Source organism: Ranitomeya variabilis, chromosome 6 (genome assembly GCF_051348905.1).
Source record: "Ranitomeya variabilis isolate aRanVar5 chromosome 6, aRanVar5.hap1, whole genome shotgun sequence".
NCBI classification, from domain to species: Eukaryota; Metazoa; Chordata; class Amphibia; order Anura; family Dendrobatidae; genus Ranitomeya; species Ranitomeya variabilis.
The window spans coordinates 364961529-364976491 of record NC_135237.1 but is presented as its reverse complement, the minus strand read 5'-3'; the positions used below and the strand labels follow the sequence as shown (position 1 = coordinate 364976491).

The 14963-nt window shown below is 42.2% G+C and overlaps 1 protein-coding gene across 1 annotated transcript in view; it reads right to left on the bottom strand.

The window, feature by feature from the left end:
- The window catches only part of NRSN1 (neurensin 1), a 44093-nt gene that overhangs the window by 8135 nt on the left and 20995 nt on the right, over positions 1-14963 (bottom strand). Inside the window, exon 2 of the mRNA XM_077269966.1 lies at positions 12992-13189. Coding sequence (XP_077126081.1) covers positions 12992-13180 — 189 coding nt within the window. The 5' untranslated portion in view covers positions 13181-13189. The remainder of the gene's footprint in view (positions 1-12991; positions 13190-14963) is intronic.

Genomic DNA, 14963 nt, shown 5'->3' with positions numbered 1-14963 from the left:
GCCGATGACACACCTGCGCTTATGAGGAAATAATAATACATGCACTACAGCACCGCCTGCTGTGAGGAGAAATGTATTAGGTCCAATGAGCAGACTGTGTCCAGGAACCGTGATTTCAGCGGGATGGCGGTTTAACCGCTAAAAGCTGCCAATATTATGGCTCCCTGCAGTGATTATGTAAATAAACATCCACTTACTAGTTGTGGAAGTGAAGATGGTTGAGGAAGTCGGTCAATGTCACGCGGCCGCCCAACTTGTGACGTCACTACTTCAGCCACGCCCCCCGCACACACCGCTACTGCTCCGGCGTTGCTTCCGGCCGGGGCACGCTAGGAGTCCTTTTAGACGCCCAGCGTCCAGCCACTTGTCTGGGCACAGCCGGTTCTGGATTTCCCTGTCGGCATACGGTCCAGCCCGGCACAGCAGCAGACAAGATTCTTGGACATTGACCGACTTCCTCAACCATCTTCACTTCCACAACTAGTAAGTGGATGTTTATTTACGTAATCACTGCAGGGAGCCATAACATTGGCAGCTTTTAGCGGTTAGACCGCCATCCCGCTGAAATCACAGTTCCTGGACACAGTCTGCTCATTGGACCTAATACATTAATCAGAGCGCAATCGGCTCTGTTTCTCCTCACAGCAGGCGGTGCTGTAGTGCATGTATTATTATTTCCTCATAAGCGCAGGTGTGTCATTGGCTTACTACGTTTCTTGGGCACATTCTGCTCATTGGACCTATTACATTAATCAGAGCGCACTCGGCTCTGTTTATCCCCACAGCAGGCGGTGCTGCGGTGCTGCAGACCCAGGAAGACCCCACTTCTTACCCCGAGACATAAAAAAGCCAGGCTGGAGTTTGCCAAAACTTACCTGAAAAAGCCTAAAACATTTTGGAAGAATGTTCTCTGGTCAGATGAGACAAAAGTAGAGCTTTTTGGGCAAAGGCATCAACATAGAGTTTACAGGAGAAAAAAAGAGGCATTCAAAGAAAAGAACATGGTCCCTACAGTAAAACATGGCGGAGGTTCCCTGATGTTTTGGGGTTGCTTTGCTGCCTCTGGCACTGGACTGCTTGACTGTGTGCATGGCATTATGAAGTCTGAAGACTACCAACAAATTTTGCAGCATAATGTAGGGCCCAGTGTGAGAAAGCTGGGTCTCCCTCAGAGGTCATGGGTCTTCCAGCAGGACAATGACCCAAAACACACTTCAAAAAACACTAGAAAATGGTTTGAGAGAACGCGCTGGAGACTTCTAAGGTGGCCAGCAATGAGTCCAGACCTGAATCCCATAGAACACCTGTGGAGAGATCTAAAAATGGCAGTTTGGGGAAGGCACCCTTCAAATATCAGGGACCTGGAGCAGTTTGCCAAAGAAGAATGGTCTAAAATTCCAGCAGAGCATTGTAAGAAACTCATTGATGGTTAACGGAAGCGGTTGGTCGCAGTTATTTTGGCTAAAGGTTGTGCAACCAAGTATTAGGCTGAGGGTGCCAATGCTTTTGTCTGGCCCATTTTTGGAGTTTTGTGTGAAATGATCAATGTTTTGCTTCATTCTCTTTTGTGTTTTTTCATTTAAGACAAATTAAATGAAGAAAATAATAACAAAGAATTTATGATTGCAATCATTTTCAGGAAGAAACTGAGTATTATCTGACAGAATTGCAGGGGTGTCAATACTTTTGGCCACAACTGTATATACACTGCTCAAAAAAATAAAGGGAGCACTTAAACAACAGAATATAACTCCAAGTAAATCAAACTTCTGTGAAATCAAACTGTCCACTTATGAAGCAACTCTGTTTGACAATCAATTTCACATGCTGTTGTGCAAATTTAATAGACAACAGATGGAAATTATTGGCAATTATCAAGACACACTCAATAAAGGAGTGGTTCTGCAGGTGGGGACCACAGACCACATCTCAGTAACAATGCTTTCTGGCTGATGTTTTGGTCACTTTTGAATGTTGGTTGTGCTTTCACACTCGGGGTAGCATGAGACGGACTCTACAACCCACACAAGTGGCTCAGGTAGTGCAGCTCATCCACGATGGCACATCAATGCGAGCTGCAAGAACTTTTGCTGTGTAGTGTCCAGAGGCTGGAGGCGCTACCAGGAGACAGGCCAGTACACCAGGAGATGTGGAGGGGGCCGTAAGAGGGCAACAACCCAGCAGCAGGACCGCTACCTCAGCCTTTGTGCAAGGCGGAACAGGAGGAACACTGCGAGAGCCCTGCAAAATGACTGACCGCAGGCCACAAATGTGCATGTATCTGCACGAACGGTTAGATACTGACTCCATGAGGATGGTCTGAGTGCCCAACGTCCACAGATGGGGGTTGTGCTCACAGCCCAACAACGTGCAGGAGGCTTGGCATTTGCCACAGAACACCAGGATTGGCAAATTCGCCACTGGGGCCCTGTGCTCTTCACATATTAAAGCAGGTTCACACTGAGCACATGTGACAGATGTGATAGACGTGACAGAGTCTTGAGACATCGTGGAGAGTGATCTGCTGCCTGCAACATCCTTCAGCATGTTGGTCAGTAATTGTGTGCGGTGGCATATCTTTGGAGGGCCGCACAGCCCTCCATGTGCTCGCCAGAGGTAGCCTGACTGCCATTATGTACCGAGATGAGATCCTCAGACCCCTTGTGAGACCATATGCTGGTGTGGTTGGCCCTGGGTTCCTTTTAATGCAGGACAATGCCAGACCTCATGTGGCTGGAGAGTCAGCAGTTCCTGCAAAATGAAGGCATTGAAGCTATGGACTGGCCCACCCGTTCCCCAGACCTGAATCCGATTGAACACATCTGGGACATCATGTCTCGCACCATCCACCAATGTCACATTGCACCACAGACTGTCCAGGAGTTGGTGGATGCTTTAGTCCAGGCCTGGGAGGAGATCCCTCAGTAGACCATCCGCCGCCTCATCAGGAGCATGCCCAGGCATTGTAGGGAGGTCATACAGGCACGTGGAGGCCACACACACTACTGAGCATCATTTCCTTGTCTTGAGGCATTTCCACTGAAGTTGGATCAGCCTGTAACTTCATTTTCCACTTTGATTTTGAGCATCACTCCAACTCCAGACCTCCGTGGGATATTAGTTGTGATTTACGTTGATCTTTTTTAGGTTTTACTGTTCTCGACACATTCCACTATACAATGAATAAAGATTTACAATTGGAATATTTCATTTAGTGATATCTGGGATGTGGGATTTTAGTGTTCCCTTTATTTTTTGGGCATTGTATATATATATATATATATATATATATATATATATATATATATATATATATATATACACTCACCGGCCACTTTATTAGGTACACCTGTCCAACTTCTTGTTAACACTTAATTTCTAATCAGCCAATCACATGGCGGCAACTCAGTGCATTTAGGCATGTAGACATGGTCAAGACAATCTCCTGCAGTTCAAACCGAGCATCAGTATGGGGAAGAAAGGTGATTTGAGTGCCTTTGAACGTGGCATGGTTGTTGGTGCCAGAAGGGCTGGTCTGAGTATTTCAGAAACTGCTGATCTACTGGGATTTTCACGCACAACCATCTCTAGGGTTTACAGAGAATGGTCCGAAAAAGAAAAAAAATCCAGTGAGCGGCAGTTCTGTGGGCGGAAATGCCTTGTTGATGCCAGAGGTCAGAGGAGAATGGGCAGACTGGTTCGAGCTGATAGAAAGGCAACAGTGACTCAAATCGCCACCCGTTACAACCAAGGTAGGCCTAAGAGCATCTCTGAACGCACAGTGCGTCGAACTTTGAGGCAGATGGGCTACAGCAGCAGAAGACCACACCGGGTACCACTCCTTTCAGCTAAGAACAGGAAACTGAGGCTACAATTTGTACAAGCTCATCGAAATTGGACAGTAGAAGATTGGAAAAACGTTGCTTGGTCTGATGAGTCTCGATTTCTGCTGCGACATTCGGATGGTAGGGTCAGAATTTGGCGTAAACAACATGAAAGCATGGATCCATCCTGCCTTATATAAAGCTGAATGTGCGTGCGTATGTGTGTTTGTCCGGGATTGGCATCTGCACCGTCCCAGCTACAGCCACAAAATTTTGCACAGTCACACGTCTGGACCCCGAGAGCGTCATAGGCTATGTTGTGAGGCAAAATTTTAACCCCCGTGTTCCAATTCACCAAACAATTATGCCCCTATCTACATAATGGGGAAAAAGTGAAAGGAAAAGTGTTGGAGGCAAATTGACAGCTGCCAGATGTGAACAAGGGGAACTTAAAGAGTGAGAGCGATGGCGCCAAAGAGTATATACCGTACAGTTGCTAAGGTGGGGCCCTGACATGGGATACTCACCACACACGGGGATATGAACACACGCACAAAATGTGCCACACACTACCACGTGCTTGAACACTTATCACCCTCAGCACACATTTCACCACACATACACCAACCTCGCAACATAAAAGTCGAAACACAAAAGTCGCTGCTCAAAACTCGCCACGCGCAAAACTCGACACATGCAAAACTAGGCTCACGCAAAACTCGCCACACGTGCAAAACTCACCTCATGGAAAACTCGCCACATGCAAAACTTGCACACGCGGAAAAATTGCCACATGCACAAAAGTTGCAACACATGCAAAAGTTGCCTCACACAAAACTTGCACATACTCAAAACACACCACACATAAAACTCGCCACGCGCAAAACTCGCCATGCGCAAAACTTGCTGCACACAACTTGCTACACTAACCTGTCACATGCAACTCGACACACAAAAAGTTGCTACACGCATGTCGCCACATGCAACTCAACACACACAACTTGACACATGAAACTCGCCCTAAAACACACACAAGTCTGGTATTATCCTTCAAAAATAAAAATCTGATTAATAAGCAGACAAACTACAAGAGCAACAACTGTACCATATAGGAAATACGGCAGCTGTCAGTCACATGACCTGTCTATTATGTGTATGTGTGAGCTAATATATACTGCCAGCGGGGAGGGCTTCCTATTGGCTGGGGATTTATCAGGCTGCCAATTTAACTTACAAATACTGAGGTAAAAATACTGAGCAAATAACGTGTGAACGAGGTCTAATACAGGAGGAGATGACACACAGATATATACTATATACAGGAGGAGATGACACACAGGTATATACTATATACAGGAGATGACACACTGGTATATACTATATACAGGGGAGATGACATACAGGTACATACTATATACATGGGAGATGACACACAGGTATATACTATACACGGGAGATGACACACAGGTATATACTATATACAGGAGATGACACACAGGTATATACTATATACAGGAGGAGATGACATACAGGTACCTACTATATACAGGGGAGATGACACAGGTATATACTATACACAGGGGAGATGACACACAGGTATATACTATATACAGGGGAGATGACACACAGGTATATACTATATACAGGAGGAGATGACATACAGGTACATACTATATACAGGGGAGATGACACACAGATATATACTATATACAGGAGGAGGAGATGACACACAAGTATATACTATATACAGGGGAGATGACACACGTATATACTATATACAGGAGGAGATGACACAGATATATACTATATACAGGAGCAGATGACACACAGGTATATACTATATACAGGAGGAGATGACACACAGGTATATACTATATACAAGAGGAGATGACACACGTATATACTATATACAGGAGGATATGACATACAGGTATATACTATATAAAAGAGGAGATGACACATAGGTATATAGAGGAGGAGATGACATACAGCAGGTATATACTATATACAGGAGATGACATACAGGTATATACTATATATAAGAGGAGATGACATACAGGTATATAGTATATACAGAAGAGATGACATACAGGTATATACTATATACAGGAGGAGATGACACAAGTATATACAATATACAGGAGGAGATGACATACAGCAAGTATATACTATTTACAGGGGAGATGACATACAGGTATATACTATATACAGGAGATGACATACAGGTGTATACTATATATAAGGGAGATGACAAACATGTATATACTGAGGGGAAAATGAGAGGTGTGAGGTGAAAATGAGGGGTGTGAGGTGAAAATGAAAAGGTGTGAGTGCAAAATGATCGGAAAATGACAGATGTGAGGTCGAAATGACAAGTGTTAGGGGGGAATGAGAGGAGTGAGGGGGAAAATAAGAGGAGTGAGGGGAAAATGAGAGGTGTAAGGGAGAAAATGAGAGATGTGAGGGGGAAAATGAGAGGCGTGATGGGAAAATAAGAGAAGTGAGGTGCTATAACTAACCACAGATATTTACTATGCCCAGGCAACGCCGGGCTCTTCAGCTAGTATATATATAAATATATACGTTTTTCAAGAAAGAAATTGTGCGGGCACTCACCAGTCTTCAATAGAAATAAATCCTTTATTGTAAACGAAACATCCAGAAGAAGTGGTTACGGCCGGGGGAGAGCAAGCTCGTGTGAGCGGGGGAGGACGAGCTTGCTCTCCCCCGGCCGTAACCACTTCTTCTGGATGTTTCGTTTACAATAAAGGATTTATTTCTATTGAAGACTGGTGAGTGCCCGCACAATTTCTTTCTTGAAAAACGTTACATGAAATAAGGACTGTATTCCCGTGAAGGAGCACCCAAAGTCTGTATGACAGGCTGTAGCACGGAGTTCGCCTGCTACCTCCGCAAAGAGTAACCAGTTGATGTCAGATGGTGGGTTAGTGCCGCTGATGTACTTTCTCTTATTTACATATAAATATATACAGTGTGTATATCGTGCCCTGTGATGTAATGTGTCTTTTTAAATACTGCATTCTTATCACCAGTTAAAATACTTTACACACACAGTATGTAAGTAAATATGTTGGTAAATATGACCATGGAAATATAAAGATACAATTTAATCCCATCACAACCTTGAACCTTGAATCTGTGATCTTCAGATTACTTGTGCTACATATAGCAGGGGTTCAGCTATCATCATTATTATCTTCTATGTCATCTGCAATGACAAGCACGGGGTCTTCTGCAGACCTCGAGTTGTCATGCAAACCCATTGGTGCCCAGCGATTCCACCTGCGGCTGTTAGGGGCACGTGGCAGCTGATCAAATCAGTTATCATGTGCCAGGAAAGATGTAGGGTCAGCATCGGAGCCCGCATCAAATCCTGGGACACAACCTATGATGTACCTATACGTTGTGAAGGGGTGAAAGGGGTTTTTCACTTTTTAGAAAAGTGGGCCATTATCGGTTAGAAAGTAATCAAAGAACAAATACAGAGAATACCCACCCTATCTCGGTCAGGTGCCGCTCCACCCTTTCTCGGTCATGTGCCGCTCCACCCTTTCTCGGTCAGGTGCAGCTCCAGCTTCTATGTATTGGCTGCAGCGGTGACATCACATTCTCAGCTCACATCATAGCTACAGCCAATAACAGAGTTCTTTGGCTTGTGGTGTCTAAACCGACTGAGCGAGGATGAGTACTATCTCTGCTTTTTCATTACTATCACCTTTTTTGGGGTCCATATTTCTAAAAGTGGAAAACCCATTTGAGCCATGAAATTGCACAGAGCATGTGGATTATACTGCCCTACTGTACACATGAATAATGCAAATATATAGTACACATAAGATAAAGGGATTGGCCAACTTTGTGGACATTTTTTACTTATATTTTTTACTTATATTTGAGCTCCTGGTCACTGCCGCAGCCTCTGAACCCTCAATGAAACAAAGTGTCATTAGTTACTTTTGTTTCAGGGGCAGAGTTTGCTCCTGCTCTACACAGCATGCATCAGATGTCATTTCCAACAAATGCTCTGTAGATTCTTGTCACTGTGCAATATGCACAGTGACAGTGCGCTCGCTCACCGGCTCTTATCAGAAGTAACAAGCCGACAAGAGAGTGCACTGTCATTGCACATTATAAGAAAGATACTTGGCGTGCAGGAAAACTAGGGAAACCAATAAAGCAGGGACTAGCCCAGTCCCTAAAACAGACATCACTTAGGACGCTTTGTTTCATGGAGGAGGCAGAAGCTGTGGCAGTGACTGCAGTCTCTGCCCCCTGATGATGAGTCACTGGACTTTCCCAACATGCACTGGCATTGCCAATCGGAGCGTCATCAAAGAGAAAGTAGTAATAATAAGTAAAGCAGTTAGACAGTGTAGTAAAGTAATGGTAGGGACTTTTTTTAATTAAAGTAGATTATGACATTAAATAGATAGACATTAATGATTAAATACATTTTAGTTTCGGACCATTCCTTTAAGTAAAGAAAAAAAAAGTCCCCTAACGTGGCCAACCCCTTTAATATATTGCTTCAATCTCTTGCTATAGTTGGTTTGTATTAAAGGCATGCATGATTCTGCATTTATTAAATTGGTTGTTCAGTTGCAAGTAATCCCGCTTTTTATAATCCTGGACAAACCCTTTTCTCGATTTATTATGATGGTTTTTGAATTAGAAAAATGATAATGAAATGTAGAATCAGCTCATTAGAGATGAGTGAATTTGATCGGGTCAGGGCTTATTCGGCAAGCTATAGCGCTTACTGAATAAGCTGCAGCGGGAACCCGGCTTCCTGGATGGCTCCAGCTGATCGGCTCCGCAGCTACATGTGTCGTGGCTGCGGTATTAGGGTATGTGTCCACGTTCAGTTTTGCTTCAGGCTTTGGTCAGGATTTTATGCAGGTAAAATCCTGACCAAAACTGCACCTGAGGTCACCTGCGGTGTTCCTGCGTGTTTTGCTCATAGTAGCAACATGCTGCGTTTTGAAAAAACGCACCGCATGTGCGTTTTCGCGGCAAAAACGCATGCGTTTTTTAACGCATAGTGGAGTCGGGATTTCATTAAATCCCCTCCACTGTGCTGTAACATCTGGACGCTGCGTTTTTGACGCTGTGGAACAACGCTGCGTCAAAAATGCAGCGTTTCCTGAACGTGGACACATACCCTTACAGTCACAACACATGCATGGGGTGCCCAACACACAGGCTCCATCCAGGAAGCCGGGTTCCCTCTGCAGCTATAGCTTGCCGAATAAGCCCTGACCTGATCAAATTCGCTCATCTCTACTCATTCTTCCACGGAAGTAATTTTTATCCTTTTTTATACTGAAGTATCTTGCAAGTGGTACATCAGTATCTTTTAACCAGGTAGCAATTACCACAATTATCACTGGGGCAAAAGCCTTTAACAGTGGAAATGCAGCTCTCATCTGTCAAGGGACACTGGGAGTTGTAGTTTCACAACAGCTGGAGAGTACAGTGTCCATTTTTGGACATGATCAGATATCAAAGTCAAACATCAGAATAATGTCAGTTTGAGGCTAAATATCCTGTCTGAGAACTGACTTTAACATCTGAATCTGATATGTGACTTTGACATCTGACTCTTTTGACATCTGACTTTGAAATCTGACTCTGATATGTGACTTTGACATCTGACTCTGACATCTGAGTTTGACTCTGACGTTTTCCATTGATATCTGACTAATAAAACAAAAAAATCGGTTACTGGGACTTGATCCCCAAATTCGATGTCTAGATGTTAGTACACTTATCATTGAGCTATCCAGTCAGTTGAAGAAACATGGGCGTTTTATTTGGCTATGTCATTTCCAGTGTAAACTTAAAAATAACATAATCAGTGAATATACTTTAATTAAAAAAGTTTTTATTGCTTTATTTATTATTACTACTTCCTCTTTGATGAAGCTCTGATTGAGAATCCCAGTGCATGTTGGGAAACTCCAGTGAGTCATCATCAGGGGCATGGAAATACTGAGAGTGTCTAAAAGTCATTGTGATTTTCATTCTGATGTGTGAAGAAATTCAGATATCAAACATCACTGGATTGTGTGTGCTAGTCAGCATGATTCTAAAAAGCACAGTTTCATTTTTCTTCTTCTGTGATTCAAACACAGAAGCTCCACTCCATGAGGCAGTAGCATTACCATTTTGTCATAAGCTCAAGTGCTGATGGCTGGTAGTTTTTCTTGACTTACAACATTAACCATGCAAATACTCAGGGTGTCTCAAAGTAGTTGTGATTTTCATTCTGATGTGTGAAGAATGTCAGATATCAGAGTCAAACATCATTTGAGTTTGGCTTGGAGGAGGTCTGTGTGAAAGTCCCAATGAGTTCAGACCTATGTTTAAAATGGAAATCACGTAACCAAATAGAATGCACATGTTTCTTACACTGAGTGGATAGCTCAATGATAAGTATAATGGCTGCTAGACATAGAATTTTGGGTTGAAGTCCCAGTACTCAACAGTAAACATTTGTCTTTTTATTAGTCAGATATCAATGTTAGATGTCAGAGTCAGTTGTCAAAGTCAGGTGTCAGTCACATGTCAAAGTCACATATCAGAGTCATTTGTCAAAGTCACATGTCAAAGTTACATACCAAAGTCAGGTGTCAAAGTCAGATATTAAAGTCAAATGTCAAAGTCACACGTGAAAATGTCATATCAAAGTTACATATCAAAGTCAGATGCCAAAGTCACATATCAGAGTCAGTTGTCAAAGTCACACATCAGAGTCAGTTGTCAAAGTTAGTTGTCAAAGTCACATATCAAAGTTACATACCAAAGTCAGGTGTCAAAGTCAGATATTAAAGTCAAATGTCAAAGTCACACGTGAAAATGTCATATCAAAGTTACATATCAAAGTCAGATGTCAAAGTCACATATCAAAGTCAGTTGTCAAAGTCACATCAGAGTCAGTTGTCAACGTTAGTTGTCAAAGTCACATGTAAAAGCCAGATGTCAAAATCAGATATCAAAGTCATGTATCATTCCGTTGTCAAAGTCAGCTGTCAAAGCCAGATGTCTAACTCACAGATTAGACTCAGTTGTCAAAGTCAGATATCAGATTCAGATGTCAAAGTCAGTTATTAGACAAAGTATTTAGCCTCTAAATGACATTATTCTGATGTTTGACTTTCATATCTGATCATGTCATAAAATGGGCACTGTAGGAGAGCCAGAGGTTGGAGAACATTGCCAAACCGGTATTCATGAATTACACACAATGAACATTTAACTAAGTGGTTTAATTGAAATCCAGATCCTCATCTTTATTATCATAATAATATAATATCAACTATAAATTTGCAATCTTTAATGTGAATTATATTTTGGAGTATAGATGAACAACATATCAATCGTCATTTTGTGAAATACATGTACGTATGATTAAGGTTTTTCTACACATTTTTTTTAAATGATAAAAATTGGCACATTTTTTCATACACCGGATCAATGTCTCCATATTCTAACAGTCTCATTCCTTCTTCTTCTGGGGAGGAAAATCTCACGAGACCACTGCTGTCAGTCACAAGCCAATGAATGACTGCAACCTCCATATTCTGCTCAAGATGAAAGAAACAATCTTTCTTCTGGCCCATATGGAAATGAAGACTGCAGTCACTCAGTGGGTGCAAGTGTCACTATTCGTCTGCCACCAGAAGAGAAAACCTGGAGACCAGTGGGGGGCGCAAGCAGTGGGGTGGAGGAGTTTTGGCAGGCAATTATCTGTCCTTTATTGTTTCAAAAGCCCCATGGGCCCATTAATGAAATAATTAATTGTTTAAGGGAAACCGTCAGCAGGTTTTTGCTACCTTATCTGAGAGCAGCATGATGTAGGCAAAAAGACCCTGAATCTTAGTTGTAACATGAAGCATAGCTAAGAAGGCTAACCCTGCCCACACTACAGCTGACTCCGCCCACACCAGGCTCTTTATGTACATCGTCTACTGACAGTGAGCTGCTTATCACAGGAAGGGGTGGAGTTGACCTAACCAGAGCGAGCCCTGAAGTCTGGACAATGGACATTGATAATCACCAGGTGATAAAACATTCATTACAAGTAAACAACAGTACAAAGCTTGATAAGCAACACATCTTTGAAATTTGTGTTTTAACACCTACCTCATGCTGTCCTCAGATTACATAGCAAAAACCTGCTGACAGATTCCCTTTAAGATTTTTAAGATTTGGATACAACAATAGACTGTTTCTATAGGGCAGCATGCTGAATTTCCAGGAAGCATCGGCGTCTTCTACTTGTGTACCTGAGAGACTTTAAGTTGATCTAGGTGACACTCTTGGTAAAATTTTGAAGTATTAGGCATTCTCACAATCCATCCATCTGTTGAAACGTGAGGATCATTTCAACACATCTTTTTCCTTCTGTTATTGCCCTATATAAAATTATGACGGAATGTTTGAACCCCTAATAGTAAAGGAAGCAATTTCATCTTGACTTTAGCTATCCTGCCCAGTAAATACGTTGTTAATACTGTATGTACTAAGTGACATTGACGGTCGTCATTTTCTGTGCTGAGTGTATAAGTGATATTAATGTGATATCCATTGTTCTTCCTGGACCGCTGCAGCCAGTTAGCAGCTCCATTAAAAGTTAAATATAGGTGATTAAGAGGTCCGGGTCAGATACAAAGTCACTTTTTAAGTCTAGATTCTGTCATGAGCACAAATAAGAGGGTTAGAGGGTTGACGAAGAAATAAATGCTAATTTTAAGGCTAGGTTCACACTAGTCGTTTTTGCTGTTTTTTTATGCAAAAAAACAAGGAAAACATGCTTTTTTTCTGTAGCTTCTTTCCTGCTAAGAGATCAGGTTTTGCTGCAGAAAACAACATGCTGCAAAACCGCCAAGTGTGAACTTACCCTAAAAACATCCGTAAATGATGCCTTGATCTTTTCAAACACTTCAAGTTTTCTAGTGAATCTAAACCCAGAGAGTAATCATAAAGTGGTGGGAGAATGGATAGAACACAAAACACGTAGTTTTATTCTATTTTACGTTCATGAAAATAAAATATAAAAACAAATCAATTAATAGATAAGGCAACCTTGACTTGTGTGCGGTGTTTTGCCCATTTTAAAATAAGGTAATAAAGAGCTCAGTTACCTTCCAGACTATAGAGCTCCACCTGCTGGGCGATCTCTGTATCTGAAAATCGTCATCATATTCCCATATTGAAGCTGTGCAGTCCTCATAAAATTGGTGCAGATAGGACCGAACTCCATAGCGATGGTAACCTCCTTCAGGAGTATTCTGTGACTGCTTGGACCCACAGATGTCAGCGCACGAACTCATCCTTATGATCTGAAATGAGACATTTACCAAATATTTCATGGCAGAAACCACAGGACTGTGCACATACTAGAGAAAATATTACAAGAACATTTTTTAAGGGTTAAATTTAGTCTGATATGAACCTTCTCTTTACATATTTATTTTTGTCCTTCCACTACCATACTAGAAATACCAATTAGTAGACTTTGTGTAAATGGAACTCGAGTGCTGCCTCTCCGCTGCCAGCAACTTCAGCTCTTCTTTTGATTAGCTATCCTGGCCTGACGTCACGCCCAAACAACGATGTCACGCCAGGCTGGCTAATCATAGGGAGAGCCATGGATGCTGGCAGGTAAAAGCTCCTGTACAATGGCCAATGGAATGGGATGTGCGAATAGATTTGTACCAATTCTACTAATTATAAGCTATACAACATAATAAGGCCAACCGTTACATGGGTTTTGAAAACTGATTTGTGATAAAAACATGTTCACATATTTGTCCCCGCTTCTAATGATCAACGATGCCTCTTCTTCTTCCATCACTGTTGTCATACACGTCAACTCAGGCTCAGAAACTAATCCTCATCACAGGAAAATGTGACTCATCATGAGACATCACGGTATAAATGAGAAACGGAACAAGGGACAAATGAAATTCCCAATATTAGGCGCACAGGACTGCGTGCTGCTACTCTAAGGTTAATATGAATTCTGATAAGAGGATACGCAGAAATATATATTTCATAAATGAAAATAAACCTCCTGAGTTTCTAATGATTTAGATGGGTCAGTGACAGCAGTGACATTCACCTACAGTACTGTGTCATCAAACAACAATGATAAAAAATATGCAACACAATTGTACCATAGTGTAGGGATGGGATTTGTTTTAAAGAAAGAATTCTAAAACCTCTTTAGTTGTCTATTGTAAAATCACCACCTGCACAGACATATTAAAAAAAGGTAGCGGTCCCTCAAAACATCACAGTGCCCCCCTGCCGCATGTGAAGGGAAATGCTTGGCCTGTTATTGACATGCAGCATTGTATGATGATGCACGAGAAGGGTTTCAAGCAAGGTTTGTGAAATGCACCTTTTGCCAGATGTCCTATAATAAATTTCTCAGGCTCGTATTCACTTTCTCATATCACTGACAGTGCAGACACATACCTAAAGTGGAAACGTGGATGTCCTCTTTAAAGGGTTGGCCCACAGCTAACATCATTAGTCATGTCGCTAGGTTCGTTAAAGGGGTGGGGATATCTACCTCCAATAAAAATAACACACCTCATAGGCAATAATAATAATAAATAAATAATCTTTATTTTTATATAGCGCTAACATATTCCGCAGCGCTTTACAGTTTGCACACATTATCATCACTGTCCCCATTGGGGCTCACAATCTAAATGCAATGATAGATAAGGGAGGAGGGTCTGGCTTAGCTAATATAATGAGCTAGTTAGCCAGCCCCCTTTATACATAGCACTGGTCATGTGCTGACACAGGAACCCGTGAACCAGGAGTGTCATTGATAGCTTCAAATCAGGGCACATTTCTGAATACTATCGTATTGGTAAGGTAAATTGCAATATTAAACCTATTGTGAGGCAGTGGCTCGTGTCACAGGTAGGGGTCGCTGTGTGTTCTCCCCAGGTTGTGCATGGAGACGGATGAAGTCCATAGGTGTGCATGGCAGTCATGGATTTCTGGTTCTGGCTTTCTATGTGGCTGAGAGCCACAGCTTGGTTTGTTAGAAACCCTACAGTAAGGGGTATGGGGGTGTCAGGTGTCAGATGCAAC